This window comes from Lolium rigidum, chromosome 4, assembly GCF_022539505.1.
Source record: "Lolium rigidum isolate FL_2022 chromosome 4, APGP_CSIRO_Lrig_0.1, whole genome shotgun sequence".
Taxonomy (NCBI): domain Eukaryota; kingdom Viridiplantae; phylum Streptophyta; class Magnoliopsida; order Poales; family Poaceae; genus Lolium; species Lolium rigidum.
In genome coordinates, this window is record NC_061511.1 from 275,925,483 (window position 1) to 275,945,498 (window position 20,016).

At 44.1% G+C, this 20,016-nt stretch overlaps 2 protein-coding genes across 2 annotated transcripts; one reads left to right on the forward strand and one right to left on the reverse strand.

Annotated features, from left to right (window-relative positions):
- Window positions 1–605: 605 nt before the first annotated feature.
- LOC124705317 (protein FAR1-RELATED SEQUENCE 5-like) lies at window positions 606–4,734 on the forward strand. Its single transcript, XM_047237058.1, has 7 exons — window positions 606–683; window positions 751–969; window positions 1,963–2,226; window positions 2,328–3,019; window positions 3,119–3,576; window positions 3,691–3,945; window positions 4,061–4,734. Exons 4-7 carry the CDS (start codon window positions 2,746–2,748, stop codon window positions 4,565–4,567), a joined length of 1,494 nt encoding a protein of 497 aa, XP_047093014.1. The 5' UTR covers window positions 606–683; window positions 751–969; window positions 1,963–2,226; window positions 2,328–2,745; the 3' UTR covers window positions 4,568–4,734.
- Window positions 4,735–5,813: 1,079 nt separating this feature from the next.
- On the reverse strand, window positions 5,814–19,676 carry LOC124707800 (E3 ubiquitin-protein ligase KEG-like). The gene is made up of 15 exons (XM_047239491.1): window positions 18,940–19,676; window positions 14,269–14,616; window positions 13,962–14,192; window positions 13,324–13,440; window positions 12,905–13,238; window positions 12,671–12,828; window positions 12,321–12,478; window positions 12,058–12,179; window positions 11,823–11,957; window positions 10,633–10,757; window positions 10,165–10,269; window positions 9,721–9,954; window positions 8,383–8,716; window positions 7,836–8,024; window positions 5,814–7,708 (listed from the first exon to the last, which is right to left on the reverse strand). Exons 1-15 carry the CDS (start codon window positions 19,674–19,676, stop codon window positions 6,152–6,154), a joined length of 4,884 nt encoding a protein of 1,627 aa, XP_047095447.1. The 3' UTR covers window positions 5,814–6,151.
- Window positions 19,677–20,016: the final 340 nt, after the last annotated feature.

Genomic DNA, 20,016 nt, shown 5'->3' on the forward strand with positions numbered 1-20,016 from the left:
CAACTGAGGAAATGAGGATACATCGGTACCCGAACTAGCCCTTCGCGCGGCCGCTGATACGATCGAGATGGCCTAGAAAAATGTGGGTCAACCAGTACATCATCACTAGCAGTAGAGAGAAACTGCCCCGCTAGACTGGTAGTACACCCCTCACAACAGAGATAGCAGATCTGTCATTTTGGCAACTGAAACTTACAGTTCTTGCTAAGTTCGCGGGAGGGGAGTTTTGGCTCCCGGGTCTATATGATCTGGAAATCTGGACCAGACAATGTTGTTCGGAGATTGATGTGCTGGGACAGGGGAGTGGGTGTACGGTCGCCAGTAAATCGCGAATACAGGCCGGTGCGCATACGTTACGTTGGTGGGCCCGCATGTGGGACGGCGGGTTTGACAGAGAGAAAACGGGTGGAACATATTGGTGTCGGCGACCTAGACGACAAGTCCAGGTTTGACGGGGATGAGTTGCCATCGAACCGTAAGTCAGCACATCTAAAATGAGCAAAATAAGCAGTGACGCGCGGGGCAGAGAGAAGGGCGAGGCGAGCGGCTGCAAGATTCCGGCGAGGGCGGGGGCGGGGCGGTCGCGCGCGTGGGCGACGTCGGGAGTGCGAAGGATCAGCGCGGATGGAGACGCCGGCGAGCAGAAACGAGGAGCTGGAGTTCCCGCTGGATCGAGTGAGCAGGTTCGTCCCCTTCCTCCACGCCGCAGTAAGGTACACATGGGATGGAAAACTCACCCAACTTTTACAGCATACCTATCTACGAGGGTACCACGAACAATGCTCTGGGTGGTGCAGTCGTGAGAGAGGACGGGGAGTGCAGCCATGTCGGCTCGGTGGAGCAGGAGCAGTCGGTGCTGGGCATCGTGCAGGCTATTGCAGGTTGTGGTGAGGACAAAGCAGACGGACAAGCGGATTCTGCAATCTCAGCTGGGAAAATGGATCCACAATCTCCTGGGTGGACAAGAAGGTATGGGCGTGCGAATTAAGCCTTACCTGTTGTATGTATGTGTGGAATACAGGGATAATTGGCATAGGAAAAAAAGATGAAGAAATTATTAGGAATAAATTGGTAGACCGTACCAGCCCAACTGTGGTGGTGAATTTTATTTGGATTACAAAGGAAAATATACTACAATGGGTTAGGATTAAACGCAACAGACAGAAAAAATATATGAAACCATGGATTGTAGATGCTTGTAAAAACTAGCTGGAAAATTGGATGGCAGATATTAAAATGATAGAATAAGGATTGCATATTAAAAATGAGAGGTGTGTGTACTTTTGGTTGATGGTGTTGATTCAGTAAGCAAGAGGTATTTTGAGGACTGACATATAGTATGAGGTACCATAGGCTTGTCAGCTCCTACTACTAAGAGCTGTGCTACTCACACGCTGATCACTTGGAACACACACTCAAACTCAAAGTGAATTGAGTGACACGAGTAGTATTTTGGTGCAGCTCAAGACGTCTGCTTTTCTTGCTTCTTCTCTACTACTTGGTGTGTAGAAACTGATACAAAGGACCCCTATTTATACTACTAGCAAGCTGAATAGATCAGCTCTCCTAAGTGTGAACATTTGACTAGTGTAAGCCACAATGTCAAGCCACACATGCAGGCTACAGCCATGCACGTTTGCCTCATGGCCACCTTGTGCCTCCATGTAGTCAAGCTTTCAAATACTGCTACTACTAGCACACATGGACGGTGCTTTATTTGGGTCTAAGTAAATTGCTACTACTCCTCTACTAGCAACATGATTAATCAACAAGGCTAACTGCCCCAGAGTGTTCAAATGTGCGTGAGTAGATGTAGATGACTGAAATGATTTTTAGAAGATATGTTCGTTCAGAACGGAGTTGTAAAAAAAGTGAAATTATACATAACAGGAGTATCACTCCCGTGTGCGTGTGATATATAAACCTTGTCCGAGAATCCGTGATAATATGTGGCAACTGCAGGTTGCGAGTAGGACGAGCTCCACCTGACAGGACACCATGTGCGTCCAGGAAGAGTACCCTGGAGAAGTCAATCCGTGGGTACGCCGACGAGCTTGTTGATGAGGTCATAGATCCTTGCCTTGGAACAACATTTGATTCCCTCGGAGAAGCATATGATTTCTCCACCTGTACTCGTGGGAAAACGGATTCGGAATTAGGTACAGGAAGAGCCGTCTTAATGCGGAGAAAACTAAGTGCATGCAAGAGATAGTATGTGGATGCTCGGTAAGGCTGGATAAAACTGGACATTAAAGTTCATGCTGTAATTATGTTGAACTTGAGTGCTAATCTGCGAGCAAATGTGGTGTCTGAAATGGTTTTTGCAGGGGAAGCCAACATCGGAAAACACAAAGTCATGCAGATGTGAGTGCCCAGCAATGATACGACTGCTTCGGACATCAGACAATGGTTGGTACATAACAGAGCATAGGGTGAAGCATAACCACACAATGACAGAGAACTGTGGAGAGAAGGTATTCTAGCCATCACATAAACATATAGATGTGTACACAAGAGACCTAGTCCGTCAGCTTAGGGAGAAAAACATAAACATTGGGAAGGTGTACAACATAATTGCAGCTTTTTTTGGGAACGAAGGGAATGTTCCATTCACAAAAAGATCACTGAGGAACCTGTGTGGGAAATTAAGTAAGGAGCAGGCAGACGACGATGTGAGGAAGACTACTGAGGCATCCGATGAGCTAGGAGCCAAAGACCCAGAGTTCATGTTCAGGGTGCAAACAGATGACGAAGGAAGGATCAAGAACCTCATGTGGACAACAGGGGCCAGCTGGATGCAATACAAATGTTTTCGGGGATGCTATTACATTTGACACAACATACAAGACCAACTTGTATGACATGCCATTTGGTTTGTTCGTGGGGGTGAATAACCACTTCGAGAGCATAATTCTGGCAGGGGTCATGGTCAGAGATGATCAAGTGGATAGCTTTGAGTGGGTGTTCTCAACTTTCATCAGGATGATGGGCGGGGTAGCACCTCGAACAATACTAACAGGTGTGTTGATTTCTACATAGAGAGTTAAAAATTGCTGAATTGCAGGAGTGACCGCCTCGGCGGCTGAGCAGCACTGAAACGTGTTTGCATTTTTTCCAGATCAATGCAGGGCTATGGAGGTCGCCATTGGAAATGTGATGCCAGGAACAACACATCGGTGGTGCAAGTGGCATGTTCTGAAGAAAGCAAAAGAGAGTCTAGGTCCAATATACACAAAGACAAATGAGTTCCGGGCAGAGTTCCACAAACTGGTGAATAGCATGTTAACCACTGATGAATTTGAGTCAGCCTGGGAAGAATTGCTAGAGAAGTACAGCTTGCAGAAGCATCCATACATGACCCAGCTGTTCGAGATTAGGAATAAATGGGCAAAACCATACTTCAAAGGCATTTTCTGTGCAAAGATGACAAGTACACAAGGAAGTGAAAGTGCAAACAGTTTATTGAAGACATATATACCAAGGAGCTGCCCAATGCACCTGTTTGTGAAGCAATACATGAGGCTACAACTTTCGCGTGACGCTGATGAAAACTATGAAGAAAAGCGGACAAAGCTAGTAAGTGAATAAATTTTTTCCGTAAGGCTTGTATACTGAATTTAATTTGATGAACCGTAAAAATATGCAAAATTTCAGGGTGTGGTATGGTTGTGGGTCACAATCTCGACATAGAAAGACATGCAAGTAAAGTATATACCCAAGCCATGTTCGAGCAGTTTGGACAGAGCATCTACAAGGGTTTCGCATTCCGGGTTGAAAGAGATCGAGAAGGACATGATATACATAGCGAGGCACACAAATGCAGAGAGGCGTCAAAAATGGAGCAGAGTCGAGTTTGTGGTGAAGGTGTTGGGAGATAAAGAAGAATTTAATTGCGAGTGCGGGCTATTCGCTCACATGGGTATCCTGTGCGGTCATGCATTGAAGGTGAACGAAAACCACAGATAGCCTATTTTTTATACGTGCATGATAAATAAATAGCGCCTGTGAAAAAACAGGAAAAAAGATGTGTGGGGATGAACAATTTGGTTTATGTTTGCAGGTAATGGATTATGTCGGAGTAACGCGTATACCAAGTAAGCACATTCTGAAGCGATGGACCCGAGAAGCACGAGATATTCTACCAGAATATCTAAGGCACTACCAGAAAGATGAGGCGCATGGAAAAGCAGTGACATACAGGCACTCAAGCCTGTACATACTTGCGATGGAGCTTGTCAGGCTAGGGGATGCAAGTGCCGAAGCATACGAGAAGCTTGTGACCCTTTTCAAGGGAAACTTTGCAGTGATGGCACGGTATGATGACGCTAGAGATGGCCTTGGCCTTGAGGACAGGATGACCGGCAAGAAGCGGAAGGAAACTGATGGCAGCATAAGCGAAGAAAACACCCCATTGCAGCTGGTTAGCACCAATGCAATGGTTGGGCTTACAGCTCCAAGTAGGAAGGTCAAATCAGGACGTCCAAGTACGAGCAGGGAGAAAGCTCCTTATGAAGAAACTGGTAGAAGAACAAGGTTTTTGCAGCATATACAAGAAGGCTGGTCATAAGAGGATGACCTGTCCTGACAAAGGAGACATGCCCAAGCAGCAAAGAAAGGAAGCTAGATGCAGTCGGTGTGGTTTAACTGGGCATCGAAAGAGCACATGTATAAAACCTATGGGATTCAGCGATATTGCAGTTGCGTGAAATAACTTGTGTTTGTTTGGATGAAATATGAATTGGAATCTAAAACTTGTAGTATGAATATTTTGGATTTGTTGTTGGTGTCAACTGGGTGACTTGTTGTTTTGGTTCAGCAGACAAGTGGAATAGGTTCGTGATGTGGGAAGATCAGTTGGTCGAGCACCAGTTGATTCAAAAAAAAATCGAAACATGAAATTAATGCATACGTGTGGCCATGTGGACTGTCAGCTCAACACCTGACCTGGATGGCATGTGAAACCCAGCTGTCCCCAAATTTTGAAAACCACCTAGACATGCCATCGTGTATAGAGAGCCATGGAGCTGTAGCCTGTAGGTAGCTGCCATTACGAGTGTGCCTCTCCTCGACCAACAGAAACAGCAAGGGGTGGATAGAAAAAAGTTCTGGGAACAGGAGGAGGACACGACGGAAATCAGCAATGGCACCGCCCGTCAAGTGGTCTGGGTCGGCAGTCGTCACCTCCGATGGCGGCATGTCCGCCATTAGCATGGCAGGTGCAGAGGTAAACATAGCCTCCCGTAGCAAAGCGAATGCGTCGACTTCTCATTGATCTCCATGATTCCCAGATTAGAGGTGGCTGTTTACTCTGCAGGTTGTGAAGAGTGGATCGAACAGTTTTTGCCACCTCATCCAGAGAGTCGTTGGGCCTCTATGCTCTTGGTCCAGAAATGTTGGCGTCAGTCTAGAACGTCGTGGATCCGTTTGTTCCGGTCCATCTCCTTCCGGGCCGTCCAATTGAATGAGGCCTCAACGGTCGAACGGCACACTGTACCATATTCCGCCAATAGTCGCTTATACGGTCACAAATACATACTTGCCAACCTAGGTGTCCCGTTCTGGTTGGTACATGATCCGAGAGCATCTGGTCCCGGGAGCCAAGTTGCATTTCCGCTAAGTTCGCCATATATAAAACTGCAGTTGCAATATAGCTGCTGAAATTCTTAACAGCACAGCAGCAGATGCGACAGCATTGGGAGAACGCACAAACAACATTTGACCTGCAGGTGCAGGATGACACTTGCGGGACATGGGGCACGGCTTGGCACTCCACAAATTCACATTGTGCCAGAAATTTGGAGAACCTACCAACAAACAAGAGATACAGGGGCACTATCAATTAAATTAATGTTCAGCTCCGAACCTGTACACTGCTATATGATACACCGAAAGAGGAGAAAAAAAAAACAGTCAGCCGCATAATTATACATGTAAGAACCTAGGTGGTGATTGTCATGTCTATTTCTCAAGGTTTACAGCCTCTTTTCTTCTTTCCCTCCTGCCTATCAACACGCAAAACACAGCCCGCCATGCCTATCTGGTGATACCTATGTGCAACTTGCAACCTCCACTGCTGATTAACTAAGTATGAAATACTGCACAATGGAAGGGGGCAAGAATCAGGTATATGGGGTCAAAAGAATACCCAAGACTATGAACAAAAACCATTAGAAGTTTCCGTCGGTGATGGGGTATCATCAAGAACGATATCAGCAGGGTCCCCGACCCAAGGTCTATCCCTCCACCGAAACTTGATCCTCAGCTTCCCATTTGCATCCACACCTGTAACCTCGCCTTTACTCGCGTATGTCTCCATTCCCCATCCCCACCTCGGGGTTACAAGACCAGGTCGAATCCGTACTCTGTCGCCTTGCCGGAAGGGCCTAACCTTCTCCACCTCCCAAATTTTGCATAACCATAGTCTCTCACAGAAACAGAAGGAAACCCAGAGCTCCCCATCCCCAGCCCTGTGGACCACCCCGATGCTGCTATGGTTCACATCGCCCCATTGGTATGTGGGGGTTGCAACCGAATCCTTAACCTTTACCCAGTCTCCGATGCAGACTTCCTCCTCTTCTTCCACTTTCTCCACCTCTGCTGGGTCTATTAACCAAGCCCTGGCACCAGCTGGTGTGTGAATCCTTAGCTTCCCATCAGCATCAATAGATGAGATGGTCCCTATACTCGAATGATTATGATTAGACCAACCAAATCTTGGCTGACGGATGCAACATTTGATCCGCACACGTTGCCCAACGACAAACCTGCTGACTCCTTCAAGTTGCCTAGAAAACCCTATCCACCTTTCCTGCTCACCGCAAAATGCCACATGAATGGTGCCATCCCAAACATCATCTTTATATCCAATCCCATGCACCACCCCAATGCTACCTGGTTTGAGTGAGTTCCAGTCATCCGCGTCACTCTTCAGCCTAACCCACTCTCCAACCTCAAAGACTTGCTCAATCACAAGATCTGCAGGATCACCTCTCCACAACCCAGGCACACCAAACAAGGCCACCCTTAGTTCTCCATCGGCATGGACACCTGCAATTATGCCTCTAGAATCAGGCTTTGCATCTCTCCATCCCCATCTGGGCTCTGAAATTCCAGCACGGAACCGAACATGAAGACCAATCTTAAAGGGCTGTACTTTCTCAATTTCTGTGTTATGAGTTAACCATTTCCCTTTCCTCATACAGCCTGCCAACTCCAAGTAACCAGAGTCCTGAATGCTATGGACGACTGCTATGCTTATTTTCCCAGCACTGTTCCAATCATAAGTAGGTCTACTGCCAACACTTGGCTTCACACGCACCCAGTCTCCAACCTCAAAAGCTGAGAGCCTCTCAGCATCACCTGGAGCGACCTTCCACAAGCTTTTTCTGCCGGAAACCTTGACATTTAGAGTTCCATCCATGTCTATCCTTGATATGGCACCAATGGTTGCTGCAGTTTCATCTGACCATCCAAGGCGTGGCTGAGATATGGAAGGTAACACATGAACCTTTTCACCAACTTCAAATTGCTGCGCCTTCTCTACGTCTGCAACCGAACAAAGAAAAAGCTTGCTTCTGAAGCAGAAAGCAACACCCATATCGCCATCTTCTTCTAGACTATGAACTATCCCGATACTGTTACGAGTCACATCCTCCCATCCATATTTTGGGGATGGAACTGTTTGTTTGACTCTAACCCAATCACCAACCTGCAAGTAGAAACAGAAGAGGGTTTAACTCATTTGCTCTACAAACATCAGGAGAAAGAATAGCTCCAACATAAAACAGCAGAAGAGCTATAGGTAACTAAAGAGGGGGACGTAGGTGGTTCTGTACCTTAAAATCATCAATCTTTTCCATGTCTGATGGATCCGCCTGCCAAGGTCCAGATCGATTAGGGATATCAATTATAAGCAGACCATCACTCTCGATGTCGATTATTTTTCCCACGCTGTGATGAGTTTCACCACCCCAGCCATATCTGGGCTCTGCGACAGACCTCTTTACACAAACTTGATGGCCAATCTGGAAAATAAGCCGATAAAATAATATCACACAAAGCAAAACCAAAATAGGACAGGAAAGATCACAGAACGCAAGGGATAGCTTATTTGCAATGCGGCGGTGTGTCGGTGTCGAAACTATTTAATTAAGAAATATATACAAAATTGACCAAGCAATTACAGTAAATCATTTTTGTTATGGCTCCCAATGAGAGGTCGTTGATTAGTTAATATATCCAAAATATTCCCCGCAAAATAAAAAGCTAGTTACTGACAAATGCCCCTATAACATTGATAAAACCTTGAATTTCATGATTAGACACCTAAGTTTGGAGTCATGGACCAGATAAAAAGAAATTGTATAATTGCAGGACAAATACCTTGAAGGCGTCTACATGTTCGACCTCTTCTGGCTCACAAAGCCATGGATTGGGCAGATAGCAGAGGCCTAATAGAAGGCTGCTGTCTGGTCTGATGGAGTACACAACACCAACGCTTCCAGGAGTAATAGATTCCATGCCATGTACAGCAACAGTTAGTGAGGGACGAATCCGAACCCAGTTCCCAACCTTATATTCCTCAACCCTTTCGATTTCAGCAGGATCAGCCCTCCATCCCCTAGAAGCTCCTGGAAAACCAACTCTCAAGATTCCATCATCATCAACACAGAGAACTGTGCCTATGGTATCTCGCGACTGACCACGCAATGCAAATCTGAAGGAGAAACAAAAGGTTATCAGATGACAGTTCATTTTCATGCACAGAACGGAAGTAAAGAGTTTTCTTTTTCTTCACAAATCATTAGGTTGTATACTGACTGGATGCATGCAGTTGAAACTAATATATCTTAAAAGATTAATAACACTAACAAGCAAATGAAAAGATATCTACTTTTCTGAGAACCTCAAATGACAATCATATATTTCACCATCAGATTGCGAGCCTTTCTTTTCGCAATAGGCAGAAGCCAAACTTCTATTTTGAAAAGAAAGGGCAAGAGCAATATACCATTTGCAGGCTATCATCATTTTGACCACATGGGATTAGACATGATCCTAGAACCTCAGTTTGAAAACTAAACTTTAAACAGCTAATCGTATTCAGAACATGTAGCATACTCGAAGGTCTACCAAATTTTTGGTTCAATGGATCCTTGACCTACAAATAGACAGCATGATCAGTGTATGTAACCTAGCACAGCAGATGGGGCGTATGGAGTACCACAGAATTTATCTGATGTTAGTATCATGCGGGCATTTTACTATCAGGTGCCCACGAGTAGACATTGCAGAAACTCACTCCAATTCTGCGTCAGTTCAAACTGAACTGAACAGCATATGGTGTCATGTTCGTTCTAAGTATCTTATTGTCAAATCACAAAAATATTCACCATGCTTCAAACTGAACTAAACAGCATATGGTGTCATGTTCGTTCTAAGTATCTTATTGTCCAGATAAATCACAAAAATATTCACCATGCTTCAAACTGAAGTAAACAGCATATGGTGTCATTTTCGTTCTAAGTATCTTATTGTCCAGATAAATCACAAAAATATTCACCATGCTTTCAAACAAGCTAGTGAAACGCATTGATTCACTGAAACAGAATAGATATTCACACACAACATAATAAGCATTACTTTCTTCACTTTACTGGTAGAGACCACCCACAAAAAGGGTGTAGTACTGAAAGCACGCAGCAACAAAGTTACATTTACCTTGGCTCCAAAATATCAGGTTTGAGCTGGACATGCTGGCCCCTATTTAATGGAATAACTTTTATGACTTCACTTGTCAAAACACGGGCTTCTCCGGTACAAAATGATACAATAAGGTGGTCATTGTCTACAATAGACTGGACAAAGCCAATGCTTCTGGGTCCAGCACCTTGCCAGCCAAAATCTGGAGAAGTAACCGTTCTTCTAAATTTTACCCAATCCGCAACCTCATATCTGGCAATAGCATTAAAACGATACATTAAATACAATCATGGGGCAGCATTCACAACGACCAGCTAGAAGAACACAGCAATTTTGTCCAATGTATTTGAAGTCAAAAGCAACAAAAATCAACATCAGACCTAATAAGAATCAATGAAACAGCTAAAACATATTTCAATCTGCAAAAAGATATATAAAAGCACTACATCATAATTTACTTACATGGTTGGGGAGAGATGAACTCCTTTATCTTCAAGTGTTTCCATCAACTCTTCAGAAATCCATTCTCGTGGGAGCCTCTCCAGAAAATCTCGCAATGTCCAGCCTCTGTAGTTGACAGGATTAATTTTCGTACTTGTAAACATATGATGTGCAAAGTAAATTTTGCACAACATAAACTAACCCATGTACCGTTTTCTTCACACAATTCCATTACAGAAAACAAAGGCAAGTAAAAGAAGATAGCTTCAAACAGTCTTGCCGAAAGGCCTTAAATAAATGGAGATAATTACTTGAGCAACCAAATATATGAATTTTATGTCAAGTCGTTTGGTGTATTGTACTCATACTTCCAAAGTTTGGTGTATCCTGATAGAAGGATTCCTCAAAACAATAATGAGTAAAACACTTACACTCTCCCCCACCACTAAAGGGGAGAAAGAGGGATAAGCGTGTTCACTAGTAACTTGCCTGTGGTTTCTCACATCAACAGCAGGTGATGGATGTTGTAGCATTTGAACAACCCAAGTCAGGTTTTCACGTATCATTTTGGATGCATCAGCAGCTATGTGAAACGAGTTATCACCGTCATCATCCTGATTAACCATATATAGCACAGCATTAAACACACATGAACAACTGGTGTTGGCATATGGTGGTAGGTGGTGCACTGGTAATAAAATCAGGTTTTGAAGAAAATATAGAACTGCAACGACAAACAAAAATTGTCTGAGCTCCAATTTTGCTTACAATGTCGATACAGGATAAAAAAAAGTATATTCCAACATCATAAGGACCAATTTATACCATCAGTGAGATAGTAAATTCAGTGGATTAATTATTCATCAAAATTAGATCAGGATTGCCAGCATGCACTTCTTAACTATAATAAGGCCTGAACTGTTCCTCTAGCGGAGAACTCAAAATTCAATTTTGAATTTTTGATACAGCCTATTCCTATAAGAAATCAAAAACCATAGCACAAAAGAGCGTAAGGAGATCGATAATCAATAGCACTCAATATAAGTATCTCAAGTGTAACTGAATCTTGTGGTTTAATTAAGCTGGCATGCAAACAGAAGTGCCTAGATGCACACAAATTTATTTAAAAAGATGTGTTTGTCTTGCAATTACTAGGTAAGCAACAAACTACTTTCCATGAATTGGGTAATCCTTCTTTTATGCTCTGAGGGTCATATGGGAATTGGATGTGTCTATTCTTCATGCTCATCTACCAAGCTTCCTGGAGCTTGATATTTAGGATGTGTAACTCAGTGGGAGTTCATATGCTTCAGTGTGCAAACGCATGGGAAGTAACATTGGGACACTGCACACTTGGTTTCAAATATATAGCAGTGCATGTCCTTTCTACAGTAAATCGTTTATAAAACATCATGTTTGTAAGGTCCTTCCAAACTGCTCTTAATTCAGAGATTAAGAAATATTTTTGGCTGACCAGTTTGTTTCTGTATAGGATTTGAAATTTTATAAGGTGCAAACTTGATGCAAATCACATAAATTTGAGCAAGAACAAAAGTAAATCAACCATATGATTCCTAATATGTACTTTGCCACTTGCATAAGAGATGCTATACAGGTCAGCTTCTAGACTTATATAATTATCTTCTAAAAAATGATTGAAAGATACTCAGCCACGGTACCTGTAGATTACAGTTTGCCCCGGCAGCTAAAAGCAAGCCAACACATGAGTTTGCACCTCTGTTCAGTGCAACATGAAGTGGTGTTGTGTTTTGAGCATTTCTTATGTTTACATCAACTCCAGCTTCCAAAATAATCTGTCATAAGAAACAACAAAGAAAAAGCAAGTCATATTTTGATATGGACAGCGGAACAGTAAAAAAGCATAAAAAAATGTAGTCGCCAGATAACCTTTACCTTTACCAATTCTGCATCGTTGATCATTGCTGCGGTATGCAGTGCAGTTCGACAGTGTGGGGCATCTTGTGCTGTAGGATCAGCACCAGCAGCAAGCAATATTCTTACCAACTCTCGGCCCTCTAGCAATACAAGCCAAATATACTATTAGAACAGACATGGTTTGACATGGAGAAAGGCAGATTTCTGTCCACTGTATCATTAAGGAGCTGACATGCCCATTCATATCTGTTGACCGTGGTATAAGAAAATTCCGCAATTACCTTTCTCATGCTCCTTTTTAAGAGCAGCTGCCATGCACAAAGCTGTTCCGACAGGGCTAGGTACATCAATTGCTTCAAGTATCTCCTCTTCTGATGCAACTTCGACCCATCTTTTCACCAAAGTGGCATTCCATGTCTCTATACATAAATGCAATGGCCTATTCACCATGAGAAGAATTGTGTCATGGTATAGAAAGGAACTGGACAGATAAAACACCCAAAAGAGGAAGATCTCAAGCTCCCGCGGCTCAAATGAATTAACAGAAGTGTAGTGACCGGAAGCTGCATAAAAGAACACATGAACAAGAACTAATTTCCCAGCTATATTTCCACTAGGCAAATATTCTTACGTTTTATTCTGAGAATTTGGTATGCTCATAGAACTGCAACCTCCATTTTCCAATATGACAATAGCACAATCGGTATATCTCTTGGCTACAGCAATATGCAGAATGGATTCACTGTCTCCATCTACGGCATTAGGATCAGCTCCAGCCATGAGCAATTCCTGCGTAACACACAGAAAAGTTGTAGAAGTAGGAACAAGCGATCTGAAAACGTAGGAGGTGAACATGATGACGTACTTCCATGCATTCAGGCTGACCATGATGAGCACAGATATGGGCAAGAGAAGGACCAAGGCCTTCTCTTAGCGTAGAATTGACATTAGAAGATCTCCTTATAAGTGCACGGACACATTGTGGAGAGCCAGCGGCCAAAGCAAATACTATGGGAGGACCTTCATCCTTGTCTAATATGTCTACATTCTCTTGATAAGCTACAATAGCTTCCACAAGCTCTGCTGAGCCTCTGCGGCATGCTAAATGCAATGCAGTGTGCCCATCTGTATTTTGAGTTTCCAAGAGGGAACGAATTAAACTAGCATTTCCCTTTGAAGCGGCCTCTGCAAGTAGATCCCTGGCAGGTGCAAAAGGTTTCAAATGTTAAGACAGTTATAGGCTACAGCTGCATATTTAGACATAAGAAGTTGCCAAGAGCTAACCTAACACCTGCAGCATCACCTTCACATACAAGATGATGTAAAGCATTCGGATTATCATGAGCAAGGTCCAGAATTGAGGTGTGTGGTGGTTCCACGCCATTGGGCAATCTTACATCACTGCTTGAGCAAGTAATATGTTAGAATCCTTTATATCTGAAAACTCGCATACTCACAAATGAATTACTTGGAAAAATATAATATATTCTATTGAAGGTAACATTAATCATTTGCTGCTACACTTTCTGTGAAGATTTCATGAACTTCTTCTTTCATTCATATATGGGAACCAACATTAGCCTAGAACTAGGATAAGGAGATCTCCTTTATCCTTGTCTAATATGTCTACATTCTCTTAGTAAGTTCCAATAGATGCGCCCTAGAATGTATGCAGTCAATATTTGAAAATTATCATTAATATACATAAAAGCAGTTGTATTTATTTCATGGGTATGCTATTCGTAGATTATTATTATTATCAAAGGTAATGCATATCATTATACTTGTTCACCTCTTGTGCTAGCAGATGAAAATGTTTGTATTGGAAACCACTGTCCAAAACAACAAGAAAAGCGAACAAGCGTAGTAGTTCCCATTTCTCATGCTTTACAAAGTAGTACAAACATAGATGAAGAACTTACTTCTCAGGACTTGCAGGTGGGCTCCTTGGTATATCTAGTAGATGGCGAAGAAAAGTTTTTAGCATATCCTGGAAAGATGGTCTTTTGGAGGGACGGCTCTGGAAACAATCACCAATCATCTTCCACAACTCCCCAGGAAGTCCTACACCTACTACTCTTGAATATTGTGGAGGTGGCTTCTTTTCTTTTACGACAGACTTATAGACGTCCTCTGCACTTAGCCCAGCCCATCTGCATTTCATTTAGAATCTAACGACACCATTCTCAAAGTATTAAGAAACACGAAAGTAAGAATCAGACTACTTACGGAACAGCACCAGTACACATTTCCACAAGTGCACATCCAAAACTCCATGCATCTGACTTATAGATGTCATCTGCACTATCCCCAAACGAAATCAGAGATTTCTTCAATGTTCCCCATGCCTCTGGGGCTGTATAATTGGGGCTAAGCACAGTACCATCCATGCCAGCCATGTTAGAGTCATCAGGTACTTTCCGACTAGTGAGGTTCTTCAGAATAGCCGAAAGACCAAAGTCGGAAACGACTGCCTGGCCATTCGCATCTAAAAGAATATTGGAAGGTTTTATGCTCATACAAACAATACCCGCTGCATGTAGTTCTGCTACTCCACGAGCAATATCTGCTCCGTACCTGCAAAGCCAGGCCCAAAAGAGCTCTTCAGGATCCAATAGATTTAGTTAATAAAACGAGCACAATAAAAAGATTCGATTTTTTATTGTACTTTAGATAATGAAAACCTTAGACAGGTTGGTAAACAGGGAAATGACTCTTCCTTGTGGCAGAAGAAATAAATGAACTGAAATGACAAATTGAGTAGCCTTTCCTATTATGCCATGGGTGGTTCATGCACTTAGCACTACAGCTATTAACAATGCAGCTGGCATTAGCATACTGTTGGAGAACTTCTGGCATATTTTGTAGGAACAAAACAGTAATTCCAAGAAGGAAACATTTACGAGTCTTTGGCACTTATCTAGTTCTGTTGTAGTTGCATAGCACTTTCTACTGCAAATCTCCCATCAACGTATCATACCAATACAGCATAAATGGCAGTATTTTACATTGTCACTGTTAACTTGAAAATGTAGCTAATAACTTTGACCAAGGACAGAGTTCTGAGACACACTGTGAATAAAGCTATATACACTGTTTGGCTGTACAATAGAATATATTGGGATAATTAAACAGACAACTGTAGAGCAAATATTTGAGCATGGACAGCTGGTGAACTGGAATGCGTTAAACAATAATGCAAAATAGAACTGAACATGTACTAACGTACAAATATCAGACAAAATATATAGATGGCCTCCAATCCTCCATTAGTCCATTGCACAGAAAATAAAACAGATCCTTGGAAACCTATAGCGCTGATATGACAGATATTATTGCAGCAGAGAACAACCATGGACATGGACTACCGTGTCAAATTTGGATCCATGTCTTCCATTGTCAAGGCCACGTAAGTTTTCTGGGGGAACGCCTGATGTGCAAGTGCCAGATATGATTAAAAAAAAAACTCAGCACCTCTTATGAGCAGCACTCTCAACTGAGTATATGCTCTTAGCATGCCCGAGCATGCTGATCACTCGGTTCATGGGTAACACGGAGAACTGCACTTTCACGGCTCAACAGCGATGAGAATTGACTAACAAACACATTGGAAGACAGAGCCATGCAGTACAGTGAGATCCTGAGTAAAAGATATCCGCCAATTGGATTTTTAGTGGAAGCAAAGAGCACCTCAATAAATTTTACCTTCATGAGAGCTCTGAGCCTCCTACACTTACAACACACAACAAATACAATCCAAAGGGGACAAAGAAGCTGCCAGCACATAACCAGACAAAGCTGGACACGAATCCGTACCAAAAAACTCAAAGATAACAAATTGAATAGCGCCACTAATCAAGTAACCGCTTTCCACATCGTAGCTCAAACTTCCATAGACCTATATGTCATCGTAAATGATCGGTCAGAAACTCATGCAAATGACACGTGCAGTTATCAGATAAACAAACACGTGATGCTGCAGCTTGATCTATGTTTATACCAAGTGGGTTTTACAGGAAGCATAGAGCACCTCAATCTTATGGGTATTAACCAAAATTAACTTCAACTTCATACGAGCTCTGAGCTTTCTAGGCCTGCAACACGACAACAAATACAGTCCAAAGGGGACAAAGAAGCTGGCAGCACTTAATTAGACATAGCAGAACAAATATCCGTACAAACAACTCACGGATAGCGAATTGAATAGCGCCACTCATCAAGTAAGTGCTTTCCACGCCGCAGCTCAAACTACTAGAGACCTATATGCCATCATTAATGATCACTCAAAAACTCATGCAAATGACATGTGCAGTTAGCAGATAAACCGAGATGCGATGTTGCAACTTGATACTTTGAAGCAGAGAACACCTCAATCTTACAAATCAAACTTGTGGGTATTAACCAAATTTAACTTTAACTTCGTAAGAACTCTGAGCTTCCTACGCCTACAACACGACAATGAATACAGTCCAAATGGGACAAAAAAGCTGGCAGCACTTAACCAGACATACCTGGACACATACCCATACCAAAAACTCGCGGATAACGAATTGAATAGCGCCACTAATCAAGTAAGCGCTTTCCACGTCGCAGCTCAAACTACCAAATGCCTATATGTTATCCTTAATGATCACTCACAAACTCATGCAAATGACACGTGCAGTTAGCAGATAAACCGACACGGATGTTGCAACTTGATCAATGTTTGCACCAACTGGATTTTTACTAGAAGCAGAGAGCTCCTGAATCTTAAAACTCAATCTTACGGTTAATTAACCAAAATCAACTTTAACCTCATAAGAGCTCTGAGCTTCCTACGCCTACAACACCACAACAAATACAGTCCAAAGAGGACAAAGAAGCTGGCAGCACTTAACCAGACATAGCTAGACACCGTACTAAAAACTCGCGGATAACAAAATGAATAGCACCACTAATCAAGTAACCGCTTTCCACATCGCAACTCAAACTTCCATTGACCTATATGTCATCTTAAATGATCGCTCATAAACTCATGCAAATGGCACGTGCAATTAGCAGATAAACAAACACGTGATGCTGCAGCTTGATCCATGTTTATACTAACTGGGTTTTACAGGAAGCAGAGATCACCTCAATCTTACAGCTCAATCTTAAAGGTATTAACTAAAATCAAATTTATCTTCATGAGAGCCCTGAGCGTCCTACGCTTACAACACGACAACAAAAACAGTCCAAAGGGGACAAAGAATCTGGCAGCACTTAACCAGACATAGCTGGATGCGTACCCGTACCAAAAACTCACGGATAACGAATTGAATAGCACCACTAATCAAGTAAAACCACTTTCCACGTCGCAGCTCAAACTACCATAGACCTATATGTCATCTTTAATGATCACTCAAAAACTCATGCAAATGACACGTGCAGTTAGCAGATAAGCTGACATGTGATGCTGCAAGTTGATCCATGATTATACCAACTGGATTTTACTGGAAGCACCTCAATCTTACGGTTATTAACTAAAATCAAATTTATCTTCATGAGAGCCGTGAGAGTCATATGCTTACAACACGACAACAAATACAGTCCAAAGGGGACAAAGAAGCTGGCAGCACTTAACCAGACATAGGTAGACACGTACCCGTACCCGTACAAAAAACTCGCAGATAACGAACTGAATAGCGCCACTGATGAACTGACCGCTTTCCACGTCGCAGCTCAAACTACCATAGCGCCACTGATCAACTGACCGCTTTCCACGTCGCAGCTCAAAGTACCGTAGACCTATATGTCATCATTAATGATCACTCAAAAAATCATGCCAATGACGTGTGCAGTTAGCAGATAAACCGACAGGTGATGCGGCAACTTGATCTATTGATTATACCAGCTGGATTTTACTGGAAGCAGAGAGCACCTCAATCTTACAACTAAATCTTACGGGTATTAACTAAAACTCAAATTTACCTTCTGTAGAGCCCTGAGCATCCTACGCTTACAACACGACAACAAATACAGTTCAAAGGGGACAAATAAGCTGGCAGCACTTAACCAGACATACTGGGCAAGTACCCGACTACCCGTACCGAAAACACGCGGATAACGAATTAAATAGCACCACTAATCAAGTAACCACTTTCCACGTCACAGCTCAAACTACCATAAACCTACCCGTGATGCTGCAACTTGATCTATGATTATAACAACAAGATTTTACAGGAAGCAGAGAGCGCCTCAATCTTACAACTAAATCTTAAACTAAAATCAAATGTACCTTCATGAGAGCCCTGAGCGTCCTACGCTTACAATACGACAACAAATACAGTCCAAAGGGGACAAAGAAGCTGGCAGCACTTAACCATACATAGCTGGACACGTACCCGTACCAAAAACTCACGGATAACGAATTGAATAGCACCACTAATCAAGTAGGCGCTCTCCACGTCGCAGCTCAAACTAGCATACACCTGCATGGCATCTTTAATGATCACTCAAAAACTCATGCAAACGTTAACTTCGTATGAGCTCCGAGCTTCCTACGCCTAGAACACGACAAGAAACACAGCCGAAAGGGGGCAAAGAAGGTGGCAGCACTTAACCAGACGTAGCCAGACACGTATCCATAGCAAAAACTTGCCAGTTACAAATTGAATGGCGCCACTGATCACCTAAGCGCTTCCCCTGTTGCAGCTCAAACTAGCATGCAACTACATTTCATCTTTAATACTAATCCACTCTAGCAAGACTACTTGGTGAGCCAGCATCAAAAGCCCATGCACATGTAAATTGGCATTGCAAAACGATTAAACGATCTATGTTTGGAGTTGATTTATTGTTTTCAGCGAAGCGATCAACAGCAGCAAGGATAAGTAATGGATGCTAGGTGGTATGGATGATGGATTAGATGCAATGTGATACCTGAGGATCTGCTCTAGCGTGAGTCGTCCACCGTTCTGGCGCATCTCCTCCTGCACAGAGCCAGGGTATCGGTCCATGACGAAGCAGAGATGGCCGCCGACCCTCATTGCGCCATGGAAGGTGCAGACGTTCCGGCACCAGGTGGAGGCCCGTCTCAGCCGCTCCACATCCTCCTTGACGCCCTCGAGGTCGTCCGCGGCAGACAGGGGCACCCTCTTCACGGCCACCTGGTGCTTGCATCTCCTGGCACCGCCGCGGCCGCCGCGGGAGAGCGTGGCGGCGAACACCTCCTGGCCCGCGGGCCCGGGAGGCCCGCTCCCGATGCGGCGGGCAAGCTTGAGGTCCGGGTGCGAGGCGAGGTCGACGGAGGTGCAGCCGGGCGGCGGTGCGGGGGCGGTGGGCGCGGCGGCGGGGCGGCGCTTGGGGCGTGCGAAGAAGTCGTCGTCGTCGTCTTCGGAGGAGGAGGAAGCGGAGTCGGAGTGGCGGAAGGAGGGTGAGGAGGGGGCGTCGGAGAGGAGGGAGAGGATGGGGTAGTTCTTGCGCAGCGCGGAGACGGAGTTGCCGACGGCGGTGTGGTGGCGGCAGCGCGGGCAGGCGATGGCGGCGGCGCCGGGGGAGGTGGCGAGCACGCGCGCGAGGCAGGCGCGGCAGAAGCCGTGGCCGCAGTGGAGCAGCAGCGGGGCGTGCTCGTCCTCGTCGTAGCAGGTGGTGCAGAGGGAGCAGCACGGGCGGCGCATCGCGGCGAGGCGGAGGGTTTTGGGCCGCGCCGGTGCCCGCGGGCGGGCGGGGCAGATCTGGGGCGGGGATGGGGGTTTGCGGGCAGAGAATAGGATTTTTTGGGGTGGAGTAGAGGGGAGTTGGGGGTTGGTGATGATGATGCGGTGGCGCTCCTCCTGCTTGCTTTTCGTGCTCCCTCTCTCCTCTCTGGAAATGGGGTGCGGCGCGTGTGTTCCTTCGCTCGGCGGTGGAGTTCTGTTCGAGTGTTTTTTGACCGAGACGTCACTCCGCCGAAGAATGAAATTGTTTTCTTTTTTCTTTAGATAGATGAACACGTTTTAAGGTTGATGATGAAATGTG